The following is a 15315-nucleotide window of genomic DNA, read 5'->3' as shown; positions in this document are numbered from 1 at the left end:
TTTTTTTTTTCCAGTTTCTTCCAAGAAAGATGGCATTGCATTGGTGAGGACTTTCAGGGAGTGCAAATCTGGATGCATGCAAATGGTCTCTTTCGTTGAACATAGCGAAGACGTTAATTTTGCAGTTGTACAATTTAGGAGAACCATGTCCTGTTTCTGGATGAGTTAGATACTGTCTTTGTGCCAGTGGTTCTCACTTTGTAGTCTAGGGGTGATTTTGGACACGAGGCTGTCTTTTAGACCACAGGTGGCTGCTAAGGTCAAGGTTATTTTCTTTAAACTGCAGATTATATCTAGACATTCCTCCCCCCTCCCCCCCGAGAATTTCTGTACTGTGCTGCAGTTGTGTCACCTCATTATTGTAATGCTTTATTGTGCAGTTTGCCGCATACAACTTTGCAGGCCTTGCAGGTTGAACAGAAGTGTACTGTACGGGTTCGAGTTTGTGTCAGGAGGCGCATATCACGCCTCAGTTGAGGTTGTTGCATTGGTTGCCTGTGGCGCAGCGTATTGAAGAATTTAAACTTGTTATTGGTGTTCCAAGTGTGGCAGGGTGTTGTTCCTGAGGCCTTAGTGCTCAGTTTGCAGTCTTGTCCTTATCAGGAGTAGTCTCAATCGTTCGTTTTTTTTTTTTTTTTTTTATTTGCTGTCCTTCGTTTGTAGACTTCATTACCAGTGGTTATGCGTCAGTCAGGCTCTGCTCCCCAGTTCAAGAAATTGCTAAAAACCTGGCTATTTTCTAGGGCATTTGACTGATGGGAGGTGGTTCCGAGTTTTTGGGGTTTTTTTTTTTTGAATGTTTTATTGTACCTCACCTAGATGTTTGGATAGGCGGGTTACAAGTGTAAAATAAATCAGCCAGCCAATTAGAAATTGTGTGTTCCCTGATGGTGACCCCCCATCCTGTTGGGATCAAAACAAAAAGTTGGGCGGACTGTCTGTATGGCCTTGTCTGCTCCACAGTATAGGCCAATGTTCACTTGCAGTCCAAGGTGTGCAAGGTGCAATTGCCAGGATGGACATGAGGTCAGGGAAAGAATGTTGGCAAGACAACTGACTGGTTCAGATGGAACTCCAACATGACCTTAGGTAGGAAATTAAGGTACGTGCGAAAGACTACTCTGTTGTGATAAAACTCCGTACAAGGTGTGTCACAAAACACCTAGCCACCCACCGGGGGTTACCCCACAGCCACAGACTATACCCAGCACAGGTGAGGTCCACCTGCACCTGTGCTCTACACTAGCACCCTCCTCCCACTAAGTCACAACCGCCTCTGGGTGAGTCTCCTGCTCTCAAATTAACCCCAGTGATTTCTAGGTTACTTGAGCCACACTCCCAGTGGTCCTACAGTTCCCAGAAAGCATTCACATATCCAACACAAACCACAGGGATTCTCTCTCAGTCCGGACAGGCAGAACGAACAAATGTGTTTTCTCAGAACTTAGAACAGTGGACAAAAAAAGTGTGTAAATAGAAAACAGTAACAAGTAACTGAAAAATGGATCAATTTAGAAAAATTAAACATTTGCATACTTCCTAGAAAGTACTTGGGGAGATCAGAACATATCTGTTCACAAAGCTTCAAGCATATGCTGGTTAATTTCAAACTCCAGCCAATCAGAGCCCAGAACAATCAAGTTTCAAATCAAAACTGGTTACATCACTACAGACACTTCCTATTATCTGTGTGCCAACTATAAAGAGAAGTCAATCTTAGTTTTAAGCATAAATATGCAACATCTGCAGGCCAAACGCTTCAGATATATTTAAGATAGGAAAAACAGTTTCTTCACAAGGTGCATCCACTACTAGAGCCTGAATGAAGCTCACTGCCTCTACGAGCTGAAGTAAGCTACCAAGAAAGTGACCTTGCAGGACAAGTACTCCAGATGGCAAGAAGTCAATGGCTCAAAGAGCTTTCATCAGCTGGGTGAGAATGATATCAAGGTCCCATGACACAGGAGGAGGGTTGACAGGGGGCTCTGACAAAAGCAAACCCCTCTACAGCACTGCTCAGATGTGAACCCTTATGGAGGTTGGTCTTGAGACCAGACAGATGTGTAGAAGGTATTCAAGAAGAGTTTATGCAGGGCAGGACAGGATCTAGGGCCTTGCCCTCACACCAGACAGCAAACCCATTTGAAACACCACCGCAGTGGAATCTTTTAAGACTCAGGAGACACCGTCCAACAGACCCAAGGAAGCAAATTCTAGGCTCTCAACATCCAGGCTGTAAGGGCCTTAGACTGAAGGCTGAGATTCAGAAGAGATCTCTAGTTCTGTGTGATGAGGATCAGAAAACAGTCCAATATCAACGGTTTTTCGGAGGATAATGCCAGAAAAAGAGGGAACCAGATCTGCCGTGGCCAGTAAGGTGCCATCAAGATCGTCCCATGGTCTTGCTCAAGTTTCAGCAAAGTCTTCCCCACAAGAGGTAGGAGAGGATACGCTTACAGAAGGCATCTAACGCTATTCTGCCATGAGCCTGAAACTTTGTGATTCAGATGAGTGGCAGAGATCCATTGAGGGTGTGCCCCACACTTGGAAGATCTCGCAATCTCTCATGCTAAGAGACAGCTTGTGCCGTTGCATAATTGTTCAGCCTGTCGGGCGGACTATTTTTGCCCACCAGATAAATGGCTTGAAGGAACGTGCCGTGCTGGCAAGTCCAGCACCACATCTGGATGACCTGACAAAGGGCATGATCTGGTGTCCACCTGCTTGTTGGTGTAATATATTGCAACATGGCTGTGAGCACAATTTAGTACATAAGTAATGCCACACTGGGAAAAGACCAAGGGTCCATCGAGCTGATCCCTGAAAGGATTTAGAGCGTTCCAATCGCCTGGAGATCCTGAAGGTTGATCAAGACCCGTTTCCTCGAAGGACCAGGCTCCTTGAGTGTGAATAACATCTAAGTGAGCTCCCCAACCCAGGAGACATCTGCTTTCAGAACTTTTTAAGGCTGAGGAATTTGGAATGGTAGTCCCAGAATCAAAATGGATTGAAAAGTCCACCAGAGCAGAGACTGAACAAGCTCTGGAGACACATGAATGACATCTGCTAGATCACCCATAGCTTGACACCCCTGGGGGGCTACGGTCCACTGGGCTAATCTCATGTGAAGGCCATTGAGTCAAACTGTGGAAGTTATGTGGCCCAACAGCGTCAACATCTGAACCGTGACTTGAGAGACTCGAACCTTAATAAGTGTCTACTCTAGGGCCTGGAAGAAAAGCTCAAACCTTCTGCATATTGAGCAGCGCTCCAATGAATTCCAATTGCTGGGCAGGATGAAGATGGGACTTGGGGTAGTTTAAAGTGAACCCCAGTAGCTCTTCCACCCAAATAATCCTCCGCATGGACTCCCGAGCACAGTCATCCGATGTGCTCTTTAACCAGCTAATCGTGGAGGTAAGGGAACACATGCATCCCCAAACTTGCAGAGATGTGCAACTACTGCTAGGCATTTGGTAAGACAATGGGTGCCAACGCAAGGCCAAAGGGCAACAGTACTGGAAGTAGTGTTCCCAGTCGAAACACAAGATACTTCTGATGAGAAGGAAGTATCGGGGGGGGGGGGGGGGGGGGGGGGGTGCACATCCTTTAAGTCCAAAGACCATAGCCAATCGTTTTCCTGAATAAAATCAGAAGGATGCCCAGACAGGGAGACCATCCTGAGCTTCCCCCCCCACCCCCCCAACTTTAAAATGTTTTATTGAGTTTTATAATATAAAGCCAACATCGTATGTTTGATTGCACTGCATTGCAATTATGCCTTGAGCACCAGACCTGGGCCAGTTAGCTCATGAAATACATAGCTTATTAATACTCTCCAACGTCACTTCAGTGATGGTCTACTTACACTTTTTATGCTCCATGGGTTTTATATTAATGCTTATATATAAAGTCAGATGCTTCAAACTGTCACCAAGCTCAAGTCATAACAAGTCATTACAAAAGTTGGGCTAAGCAGTCGAAATTGGGATCACCCCCTCTTGCGCCATGAGGAATTCCATCACTATAAATTGTCCCAGACCAGCTGAAAACCAATTCAGAAATGGCCCTAGCTCAAGACCAGGTGGAAAAAGGGGGTTATTTGTTACTGGACTAAGCTTAGAAAAGACCTGATCAGGCTTAGCAAATAAACCATCCCAATAATGAAGAGTTGACAAAATCGAAGGACATGTCCCCGCCCAAAGAACGGTGTCTCCGAGGAAGCCACATTAAGGAACGCAGAGGACATAAGCCTATCGAATCCTGCTCCAAATCGATCCATCGTTTTCGGGAACTTGCATGAAACCATTCTATTGCAGCCTGAGTTGCCTTATAATACCAATACACATTCGGAACACCCAAACCACCCTTTTTCTGACCCTATATAACAAAGTTCTCAAGACGCGCCCTTTATTCGACCAAATTGAAAAAAATAAAAAATAAAGCAATCCTGAACACCCGACAGAAAATTACGAGACAAACTAAGAGGGAGGACCTAAAATAGATACAGCAAATGGGGCAACAAATTCATTTTCAATGAGGCAATCCGACCAAACCATGACAGCTCAATAGAGCTTCAAGCCTCCAAATCCTTATATATTTCCTGCAAAAGAGGGGGGTAGTTAGCCTAAAATAAACCCGAAAAATTCTGGCTAAGAAGAATCCCCAAATATTTAATACCACGGGTTACCCACCAGAAAGAAAAAGCTTGCTGTAGAGCCTGTAAGTTTGGGCTGGGAATACCAATGGCCATAGCTTCTGACAGCCATATTAAGCTTAAATCCCGACACTGCAGAATATTCCACCAGGAGCTTAAGCAAGTTAGGCATAGAAAGTAATGCTTTGGTTAAGGAAAGCAAGGTATCAGCAAACATTGCAGCTTATATTCCTGACCACCACTACAATGCCCAATATATTAAGATTAGACCTAATGGCAATAGCGAGAGGTTCCATAACCAAAGCAAATAGCATTGGCGAAAGAGAGCATCCCTGCCTCATCCCCCTAAACAAAGAGAACAGAGAAGAATTACCACCATTAATTCGCACACACACTCTAGGAGAATTATAAAGGGCTGGAGTCCAATCCCTAAATCCCGAACTGAATCCCATTTGCGCCATAACACTAAACATAAAAGGCCAGTGAACACGATCAACACAGGAATTTTAGACTTTGTAGCTACATGAAGCAAATTAACCAAAGAACATTATCTTTCGCTTGCCTTTGAGGAACAAACCCAACTTGATCTGGATGTATCAGGAAGGACTTTAGCTAATCGATTTGCAGGACCTTTGCTATAATCTTTAGGTTGGTATGAGGCGCATTCCGTCTTGTCTTTGCCAGGTTTCGGAATTTTTTTTTTAATTTTTATTACATTTGTACCCCGCGCTTTCCCACTCATGGCAGGCTCAATGCGGCTTACATGGGGCAATGGAGGGTTAAGTGACTTGCCCAGATCACCGCTATCCAAGCTTCCATCATAGAGGGAAGGAGAGCCTCCCCCTCCCGAATACCATTAAGAATCTCCACCAGGAGAGGAGCAAGCTCTCCTCTAAACATCCTATAAAAATCATTTGGTAAGCCATCCAATCCTGGAGCCTTCCCAATGGGTAAATCCCTAATAACTAACTTCTTCTACCTGAATAGCACCATCTAACATACAATGCTGCTCCTCTGTCAAGGAAGGTAAGTTCTGAGAGGGTAAGAAGGACCCAATAGAATCCTGGCGAATTGCAGAATTGGCAAGAGTATAAAGACTTAAAGGACAGGAACTGCTGACGAATCAAAGAAGATTTAGACAACATTGTATTCTTGCCATCCCCAATACTGAGAATTGTATGCTCAAATCTACGCTGCCTCAATTTAAGGGCCAATGAACGACCCGGTTTATTATGATTAAAGTACTGAAGATGCCGTTGATGGCCCCGAATAAATTGCAGTTGGTCTGAGTAAATATTGTCTAATCTCAGCCGGAGAGCTTAAATCTGCCTCAAGATAGCAATCAAACGTGAGGACTTATGAAGATCCTCCAAATGAGACAGTTGAGAAATACAATCGGCAACATCCTTTCACCGGGCCCAAGCCCGACCACTAGCCTGTTGTAAGATATACCCCGCGTCACTGCCTTCAACGCATCCCAAACGATCCCCAAAGACGGTCCAGAAGCCAAATTTATATCAAGGTACTCCTTCAGGAGTGTACAATAATTAGCTACAATACTATCCCTTCAACAGGGAAACCCAAACCGGGGAATGATCCGAAATAGTAATGGGACTAATTCCAGACAGACAACTCCCCTAAGCCAAAGAAACGTCCACTAGCACATAATCAATGCGAGAATAAGAGTCATGTGAATGGGAGTAAAAAGAATAGTCCCAAACCCCACACATCACATACTGCTAAGGTCTGAGCCAAGTCTCCCAGGGCCTTAGAATTTTTATGAAGCGTCAACACAGCCCAAGACCTATCAAAGGCCGGGTCAAAAGATGCATTAAAATCACCTCCCAAGACCAGTTTACCATAGGGATCAGATTGAACAGATTTACCAAGCCTAGCAAAAAATCCCCCCCCCCCCCCCCGAGAATTGTTGGGCGCATACACTGCAACCAAAGAGAAAGCAAAATCTATATATATAAAAGGCAACCCCAACGTTCTGAAGCCTCCACGGAAGTTGAGGCGCCCGAGATATCCGGTGTGCCCTGGAGTGTCTGCACCGCCCTCGCGTCAAAACGTCATGACGTCGAGGGCGGAGCTATTGACACTCGAGGGCCGAAACGGCCCACAGCGAACAGCTTCGAGGGACGGAGGGAGGGGGCCCCTTGCTAGCGCCCGTTTCATTCCGCTCAGAAACGGGCATTTTTTCCTAGTTATTCAATAAAACCTGTAAGCAAAAAAAAAAAAAAAAAAAAAAAGCTAACCAAAGAGTCACGCCGAACTTTCACTACTTGTACCTGCAAAGATGAATGAAGTAGGATTGCAACTCCCTGCTTCCTCGATGCATCAGCAGCAGATGCACAAAAGACATATGGGTAATGATGATGGGATGAGAATTTTTCATGTTCTTGCTTTAAGCGAGTCTCCAGAAGAAATATAAAACATGTGCTTTATGGAATGATAGTTCCTTAAATTGTTTCCGACGCTTTTGTGGAGAGTTCAGACCCTTAACATTATATGTCAAACTTTTAAATCCCCCACACATTTAATCTTCAATATAATAGCAAACAAACAAAAAAGCTGACAAACCAGAGCATGAAGGAAGGCGGAGAGAGAGAAAAGAACCCCCCAAACCCCCCCCCCCTCACACCCAGACCGAATCCCCCCCCCCCACCACCTGCCTTCCCCCACCAACAAAATAACCGACAGTAAACCCAGTACTACTATCTGGGAAAACAGAAGGAAGAGCCCACCACAAACAGACCACCATCCTCACCCAAACACGTTCACCTCCCCTCTTCCCAAAACACCCATAACCCTCAAACACCCCACCCCCCTCACCCCCCCTTGCATTCTCCAGATACATTCCCAAACAGCAAATAACCAATATTTATATATCAGAGTGACTCTCTTAGCCCCTGCACATAAGCAAATGACTGAACCAGACATATAGTGCATTTAGCTGCTTAATTTTCTTAGAATTGCTGGCAACTCGCTTCCATTGTTGGAGCTTGGCTCTGGCAGTAGAACTCATGTCGACCGGAGAAGCTTCAGTGGTCAGACCCGTCTCCTTTAATATCTTCCAAACACCTGCTATAAGACGAAGACGATGCATCTTCCCCTCAGCTGTAAAACAAAGTGCAAAGGGAAAGCCCAGCGGTATGGAATCTTGTTCTTGATGAACACATCTAATGCAGGCTTCATTGCACACCTTTGAATCAAAGTGAGACAGGTCCTGAAACACCGTGACTCTTGCCTCATTATAATCCACACTGGTCAGCTGACGAGCCTGCTGCAACACCTGCTCTTTTACAAACCAGAGACAAAGCAGACTATAATGTCCCGGGGTCGATTGTTTGCCGGATTACCCAGCACCCTGTGTGCTCTATCACCATGTCCTCAGACACCAGCAGCTTCCCACAGATCAGCCGGACAATAGTAGGCACATCTTTATCACCCGATTCAGGGACCCCACGTAAAAAGAGATGGTTGCGCTGCCTACGATTCTCCAAATCATCCAATTTGTTGCATTTCCTCATATGAAGCCAATAGATTCGTGAAGCGGGCATCCGTCACATTCAAAAGCTCATCCTGGGCCTCAACACGTGTCTAGTTCCTCCATGCAGCCACCGAGTTCCCGCAAATCAACACAGAGAACGTCCATACGATCCAGTATCTACTCTTTGGACGCCTTGATCTCGTCCCAAATCTCGGTAAGGCAACTGGTCAAATCTTTAGACAACCCCCGAGAAGATGTCGCAGTACATGCCTCCGTTGTAGACAGCGCAGAGTCAGAATCAAGAGCGCGAAATACGCTCGGACGAAACATGGCATCTGAGCTTTACCAGCCGACACGCTCTCTTTACGCACCGCCAACATGACCACTGCTCAGCCAGCGGATTCTATTCAGGAAGTCTTAAATATAACCCACTTAGGTTTAAAACCCCAAAATCAAGGCAGATGGACGCTGATGTCGCTAATTAATGGTGAAGATGCCTCGGAGCTATGGATTCAGGCAGCCATCAGGGATCGTGACGTCACTTCCCATATTCCCTCTTTTCTCAGAAAATGTTCTGGGCACAGTAGCTAACCCAAACAGCATCACTTGAAACTGAAAGATACCCTAGACTTGCAAGATGAAGAACATGCCAGTGATAGGGCTAAAGAGATGCTAGTAAGTAGGCCTCCTTGAAGTCCAGAACCACTGGATATACCCACAGCAGCACTCTCCAGGGACAGGTCTAGTTGGGGGGAGGGGGGGGGGGAGAAGAGAAGCAATCTGGTTTCACTCTCCAGCGAGGGCTGGGTGTTATGCCTTCCTACCAGCATGGAATTTATGTTTTATTTCTCTGTTCCTGCTAGGACAAATTGACAATTAGAATCCTCTCTTACTCAAAGTGAGAGCAATGTATCCATTTTTGTGCTGAAGGGAGGGGAAGGGAACAGCATCTATAAAATGCTCACTTGAGAGAAAGGCAGAAGACAGACAATGACCCACATTTACACACTAGAAAAATAATCCAGTACCCCTGCTCAGCTGCTGGCTCTAAGGCTGCGCAGCATGTGCTGACAGCATGCCCTACCCCGTGGCAGATGCACACTGGCCTGCATGACTGTCCCAGCCTACCATGACCCATTGCTCCAGCATCTCTGTCCCTGGCCGCGCCTAGAGGCAAGTTCTCTACTGTGTACATTACAATAGCATTAGCCCCTAACAAAGGCCATGAAGCTAGTCAGGTCATGTGAATTATTAGAGTTACTAGTAAAAAAGGCCCGTTTTTAACACAAATGAAATGGGCACTAGCAAGGTTTTCTTCGGCTCCCCCACAGCCACCCACGTCCAGCAACCCTCCTCTCTCCCTGCAGCCACCCATGTCCAGCGACCCTCCTCTCTCCCTGCAGCCACCCATGTCCAGCGACCCTCTTCTGGACATGGATCAGCTGTGAGGCATGCCCCCCCCCCCCCCCCCGGGTTCTGAAATTGACATCATAATGGCTACGGTGATGTCAGCCTGACCTACGGAGCCTAGCAGACCAACTCAGAAGCAGCCACGGTCCCAGGCAGCAAGACAGAACGTTGAAGATGAGAATTATTATATAGGATGATTTGGTATATGTGCTTCTGAAGGGAGCACTTTTGAAAAGCCTGGGAGCTGCAGGGGGAGCCTATGGAGAACACACCCAGAGTGAACAGGCAAGAGGGGTGGGCAGGGGATAGAGACCTGCACCCCTCAGGCAAGGCCCTGCAGGACCGAGCCAAAGTTTCACAGTGGGACCAAGTGTGACTGGGGACTGCGAAGCTAAGCTCTGGGCTCAACTAGGCTTGACAATCTATGGCCAGCAGAACAGGGAGCAAGATCAGTGACATGTCAAGATGACCCCAAACATCCCATCCTGCACATCCCTTAAGGCCATTCCACCCTTCCGGTATTTTTTTTTTTGGGGGGGGGGGGGGGGGGGGGAGGGGGAGGGGGGTTGTGTCTCCAGCCACCAATCAACTTAAGGTAATGTAAGCCTCCCAAGCTCGTCCTAAGTAATAGAAGGTGAGTTGTGGCCCAGGCCACCCCAAGACTGGAATATGGGGTGGTCCAAGTCAAATCACGATCACACTTAAACCTACACAACCCAAATTGCAAAGGACTTAAATACAAAACAACCTATGCATTCAGCTTCTCCTACATAAGCGCATAACTATGGAATGGACTCCCAAAAGCTGAGAGAACAATCCATAACCACCTAACCTTCAGGAAATCATTAAAAAACACTCTCTTCAAAAAGGCTTACCCCACTGATCCAACGTAAATCCCCACACCCAGCAACACAGCATAACCAATGATCGTACCGGACAATCTACAACCTTCATTCCTTTGACCCTCATGGAACCTGACACACATCCACATCATTTGTCCACAATATAACCTTGTATTTGTTATCAACCGACTTGGTAAACACCTTTACGGTACTATGTAAGCCACATTGAGCCGACAAACAGGTGGGAAAATGTGGGGTACAAATGTAACAAATAAATAGAGCACGTGCATAGCCTCGTGTACAGGGAACGCTTTAGGTGGTTTCCAGTGTGCTAGCTAGCCCAGGAGTAGAGACTAAGGGGTTTAGTGACTGAGTTATGATCATTCAGAGCCTCACCCACAATGGAAGTTAAGTCCTCCTTGGAGGAAAAAGAAATGTTAACAGCTATAGGAATAGCTTCCTCTATCAGCCTTAATCTCACCTTAACTCCCACAGAAAAACCAGAAGGTAGTGAAGCTACTGCCAAGCCTGATGCACACCGAGGGGACGATGGAGGAACCCAAGAACCTACCTCAGACATGTTCAGAACATCTTCCTTCACTCACAGTATTCAACTGCAGAGGCCAAGAAGCTTACAAGGACCCAGAAACCTTCGACTGCCACTGAGAGGCAGATGGCGTATGCAGAGAAAACCTTTGCAGAATATAGGCTTGATGGACTGAAAAACCAAACGCCGGGGGAAAAAAAGGCTCTATCAGGGTACACAATGCTGCCCTCAATGCTGTCATTACATCTGCCAAGAAAATAACCATACTAGGTCAGACCAATGGTCCACCTAGCCCACTATCCTGCTTTTAAAAGTGGCCACAAAGTGTTCTGGTAGCCTGATCTGGCCCTTCAGGTCTAGTACCTGTCAGAGCTGGGGCCTAGCCAGTTGGGTCTTATCCTCAGATTTCAGGGCCCAAATCAAAGTCTGGTCCAGGCTCTAGTGTCCAGAAGAATGATCTCTCGGCACAGGGGCTTCTCAGGTATGAGCATGTCAGTGCTTGAAAGAAGGACTGATGCCGGTTTCTTGGCCTCCATCCAATGAACATCAGAGCTTGTCAATATGAGTCCCTGGTGCAGAATCGAAGATGCCCAATGCAGCTTCAAGAGTCATAGGGACTGATGCCTCATTGATAGATCAGATTATGTCAGTCTCATACTTGACAGGCACCAAGAATGAGTGGCTTTGAGGGATATTGTCCCGCCACAGAACTGGGTGAACATTCTGAAAAAAAAGAGCTGACAAAATGACATGCGAGGGAGAGACTACAAGCAGCATCCTCTGAGCTGTGCAGAAAATGACTGCCAGGTCCCATGTGACAATGGTACGTGGGAACATGCATGCATGGATACCCAAAAGTCTTCTAGAAATAGAACACTGGGGGCATCTCTGCCAAGGGCTGTGTCAAAGGACATCATGATGGGAAAATATGCTATCTTGCTTGTCCTCTGGAATAATAGTTCAGTATCTACCCCCACCTGCTGACAGTGGACTCAATCCATTGGTCTGGCCTGGTTTAGAAAATGAAATGGAATTAGGACTTCACAAAAAGGCAGCATTTTGCAAAAAAAAATTTTTTTTTTTTTTTTTTGGGGGGGGGGGGGGGGGGCGTGGGGGTTAGCAGTAAAACTAAATCAAACCTCTGCTTCAACTGTATACTAGTATGGTACCATCTTAGAGCCATGTACATCCTATTTAACAATACCTAGCATTAATTTTAAGAATACACTTAGTATGCTAAGGCAAGTATTGCTCTTACTGTAATGTGTAAGGGGGGCACAGGTAAAAAGTTCTTCCCTCTTCCAGATTTACCTTTTCAACACCTAAACCTTATCCATTCAGAGGGATATTCAAATTAGGCTCCTGCACCATGACATCATAGCTCATGTCTTCAAGCTCTTCAGATGTGAATTTAGAGATAATTATATTTTACTTAAAGAAAAATATTTACCATGTCTTGAAGCTTCTTTGTTTCTTAAATGAGGAGGAATATACCGCCCTTCTAGGAAAAAAAAAAAAATTTTTGAAAGATCACCAAGTCATCCTAGTAGTTGATTTTTAAAAACAAGGCAACCTAAACTATATATCATTACTTACAGAGTTGCAGAGCCTAAACACAACCTTATACTGACTCATTGAAGGTCTCATTCTGCATCATGCTTACATTATATCCTGCATTTGAGTATTGGCTAAGGTATGTACATAATTCTAAATTTTTTTTTTTTAACAGAACAGCGATAGGAAACCCATTTGAGTAATTAGATTAATTTTCTGTATCTCAATGAAAGAACAGACCACATCATCATGTTAGTCCCCATCAAATCAGGGGCAAGTTACAACACAAAAACTATTAGACTTGCTAGACTAGCAATAGAAAAACATTCATATATATGTATGCTTAGGAGTCAATTGTTGGAATCCATGGCTGAGGTGGGTGCTACTAGGCATGTGCATAGAAAATTCAGTTTCTGGATCACCAACTTCCCTTGACATTCTGATATACTGCAGTGTACAGGCCTACAAACTTGGCACCTCAACTATTTGTATCATGCTGGGGATAGGATAAAGGTTAAGTCAGTCAATGAAGAACTGACATCAGAATATGAACAGCAGCTCCCTGACTAAACCTGTATCTTTTAGATCTAATATGACAGCTGCATAGGGAAACATTTTAAGAGGAAGGAGAGCCTATTTCTAGCTGTTAAACAAGTTTCAAAGAAAATCCTTTATTGCTACAAGGGAAAATTAGTCCTTACCTGATAATTTTCTTTCCATTAGTCCCAACAGATCAATCCAGAGACTTGTGGGTTACGTACCTCTACCAGCAGGTGGCGATAGAGAAGAGGTTTACTATATGTGGTCATGAGCAGCCACCTTAAATTCAGTATTGTCAATACCAAAGCAGTGGAAGGAAGAGGAGGAATTAACAGGCCTCTGGATTGATCTGTTGAGACCATTGGGGGGAAAAAAAAAAAATCAGGTAAGGACTAATTACACTTGCTAGCTTAGTTGACAGCGTCCCACAGATCAATCCAGAGACTTGTGGGATGTACCAAAGCAGTCCTTAAGTGGGGTGGGGTACTACAACCTCAGCAGACTGGAGCAATGCTCCACAGGCCACAGCTACATGCGCTGTCACAACAAGCATACAAAACCTAGAAAGGGAAGAACAGATGTGGACGATCTGCAAAACCCATCCACGGCAGGAGAGGACCAAGTGGCTGAAATGCAATGGGTAGCCACAAAAGCCGGACGGGACTCTGAAAAGGAAGTCAACTGATCTGGAAGAAAAACGCTGCCACACGCAATGGTAGATACTGCCCCATATACAAGCCAGCCGAAGAAACTGCCCCTCAGCGCCAACAACCCCCGTGGCTCTTGAAACCAGAGGACAGCATGAGGCTATGCCTGAAGGCATTTCTGCTCAGGTCAGGAATCTGATCTCACCACAGTGTGTTTCATAAGGAGAAGTCACCTTCTTATACATCCAAGGCTCTCCAGGTTCTGAATGTGTCTGCTTCTGATCCTTCCACCGCTGCATCTAACCTTAAAATGGCAAGCACCAGAAGACCACTTCAGTCTTTAGCAGTGCACGAGGCTACATAGAAAATTCACTTCTGCTCACTGTCACCCCACATAGCTAGGTGGGGTGCGATGGGAGCAGCAGATCCCCTAAATGGATTTTGAATAAAATGGAACCTATGTGGATCAGCCCTTCAGCTTCACACTGATGCCTATTTTACAAGAGATCTTCTCCCACTAACATCAAAACCCTGCTATCCCCACCATCTGCCAATCTAAAAATGGTGAGCCAGTGTGGCTTTGGAAACTGCATTACCTTCCTAATGTCCCGAGCAAAATATGAAGCAAAGATTTGACCAAGGAACTCGCTTGGTCACGTCTAAATACTATAGGAGTACATGGGGAATGTCCAAGAAGCGAGAAAAGAAAAAGGTGGAATGGGATGGAAGGCAGAAACCACAGCACTGTGAACCCAAGCTTCTCCATGCTGAAGAGCCCCAGCCGTTTTAGCCTTTCCTCATAGGGAAGTCGTCCCACCCCCTTTATCATTTTTGTTGCCCTTCTCTGTAACTTTCCTAATTCCACTATATCTTTGAGATGCAGCGACCAGAATTGAACACAGTATTTGAAGTGCAGTCGCACCATGATGTTATACAAAGGCATAACGTCCTCATTTTTGTTTTCCATTCCTTTCCTAATACCTAACATTCTATTTGCTTTCTTAGCCGCCGCAGTACAGAGTTTTCAGAGTATCAACAACACCTAGATCCCTTTTCTTGGTCGGTGGAACCTTGCATGACGTAGCTATAATTCGGGCTCCTCTTTCCCATATGCATCACTTTGCACTTGCTCACAGTAAATGTCATCTGCCATTTAGACGCCCAGTCTCGTAAGGTCCTCTTGTAGTTTTTCACAATCCTCCTGTAATTTAACTACTTTGAATAACTGTGTAGTCAGCAAAATTACCTCACTAGTTACTCCCATGTCTAGGTCATTTATAAATATGTTAAAAAGCAGTGGTCCCAGCACAGACCCCTGAGGAATCCCACTAACTACCCCTTCTACATTGAGAATACTGACCATTTAACCCTACTCTTTTAACCAGTTTTAATCCACAATAGAACCCTACCTCCTATACTATGACTCTCCAATTTCCTCTGGAGTCTTTCATGAGGTACTGTCAAATGCCTTCTGAAAATCCAGATACACAATATCAACCAGCTCACCTTTATCCACATGTTTGTTCACCCCTTCAAAGAAATGTAATAGATTGGTGAGGCAAGATTTCCCTTCACTAAATCCATGTTGGCTTTGTCTCAATCCATGCTTTTGAATATGCTCTAAT

General features: G+C 45.3%; 1 protein-coding gene across 4 annotated transcripts in view; it reads right to left on the bottom strand.

Annotated features, from left to right (window-relative positions):
- The window catches only part of DDX3X (DEAD-box helicase 3 X-linked), a 118271-nt gene that overhangs the window by 81744 nt on the left and 21212 nt on the right, over positions 1 to 15315 (bottom strand). For 2 of the 4 annotated variants that reach the window (XM_030202342.1, XM_030202345.1), the window contains exon 3: positions 12400 to 12450. In XM_030202342.1, the coding sequence (XP_030058202.1) occupies positions 12400 to 12450 (51 nt within the window). The remainder of the gene's footprint in view (positions 1 to 12399; positions 12451 to 15315) is intronic. The other 2 variants (XM_030202343.1, XM_030202346.1) reach the window with 1 other exon arrangement.

Source organism: Microcaecilia unicolor, chromosome 4, assembly GCF_901765095.1.
Source record: "Microcaecilia unicolor chromosome 4, aMicUni1.1, whole genome shotgun sequence".
Lineage (NCBI taxonomy): Eukaryota > Metazoa > Chordata > Amphibia > Gymnophiona > Siphonopidae > Microcaecilia > Microcaecilia unicolor.
The sequence above is the reverse complement of the archived record's forward strand: the minus strand, read 5'-3'. Positions and strand labels throughout refer to the sequence as shown.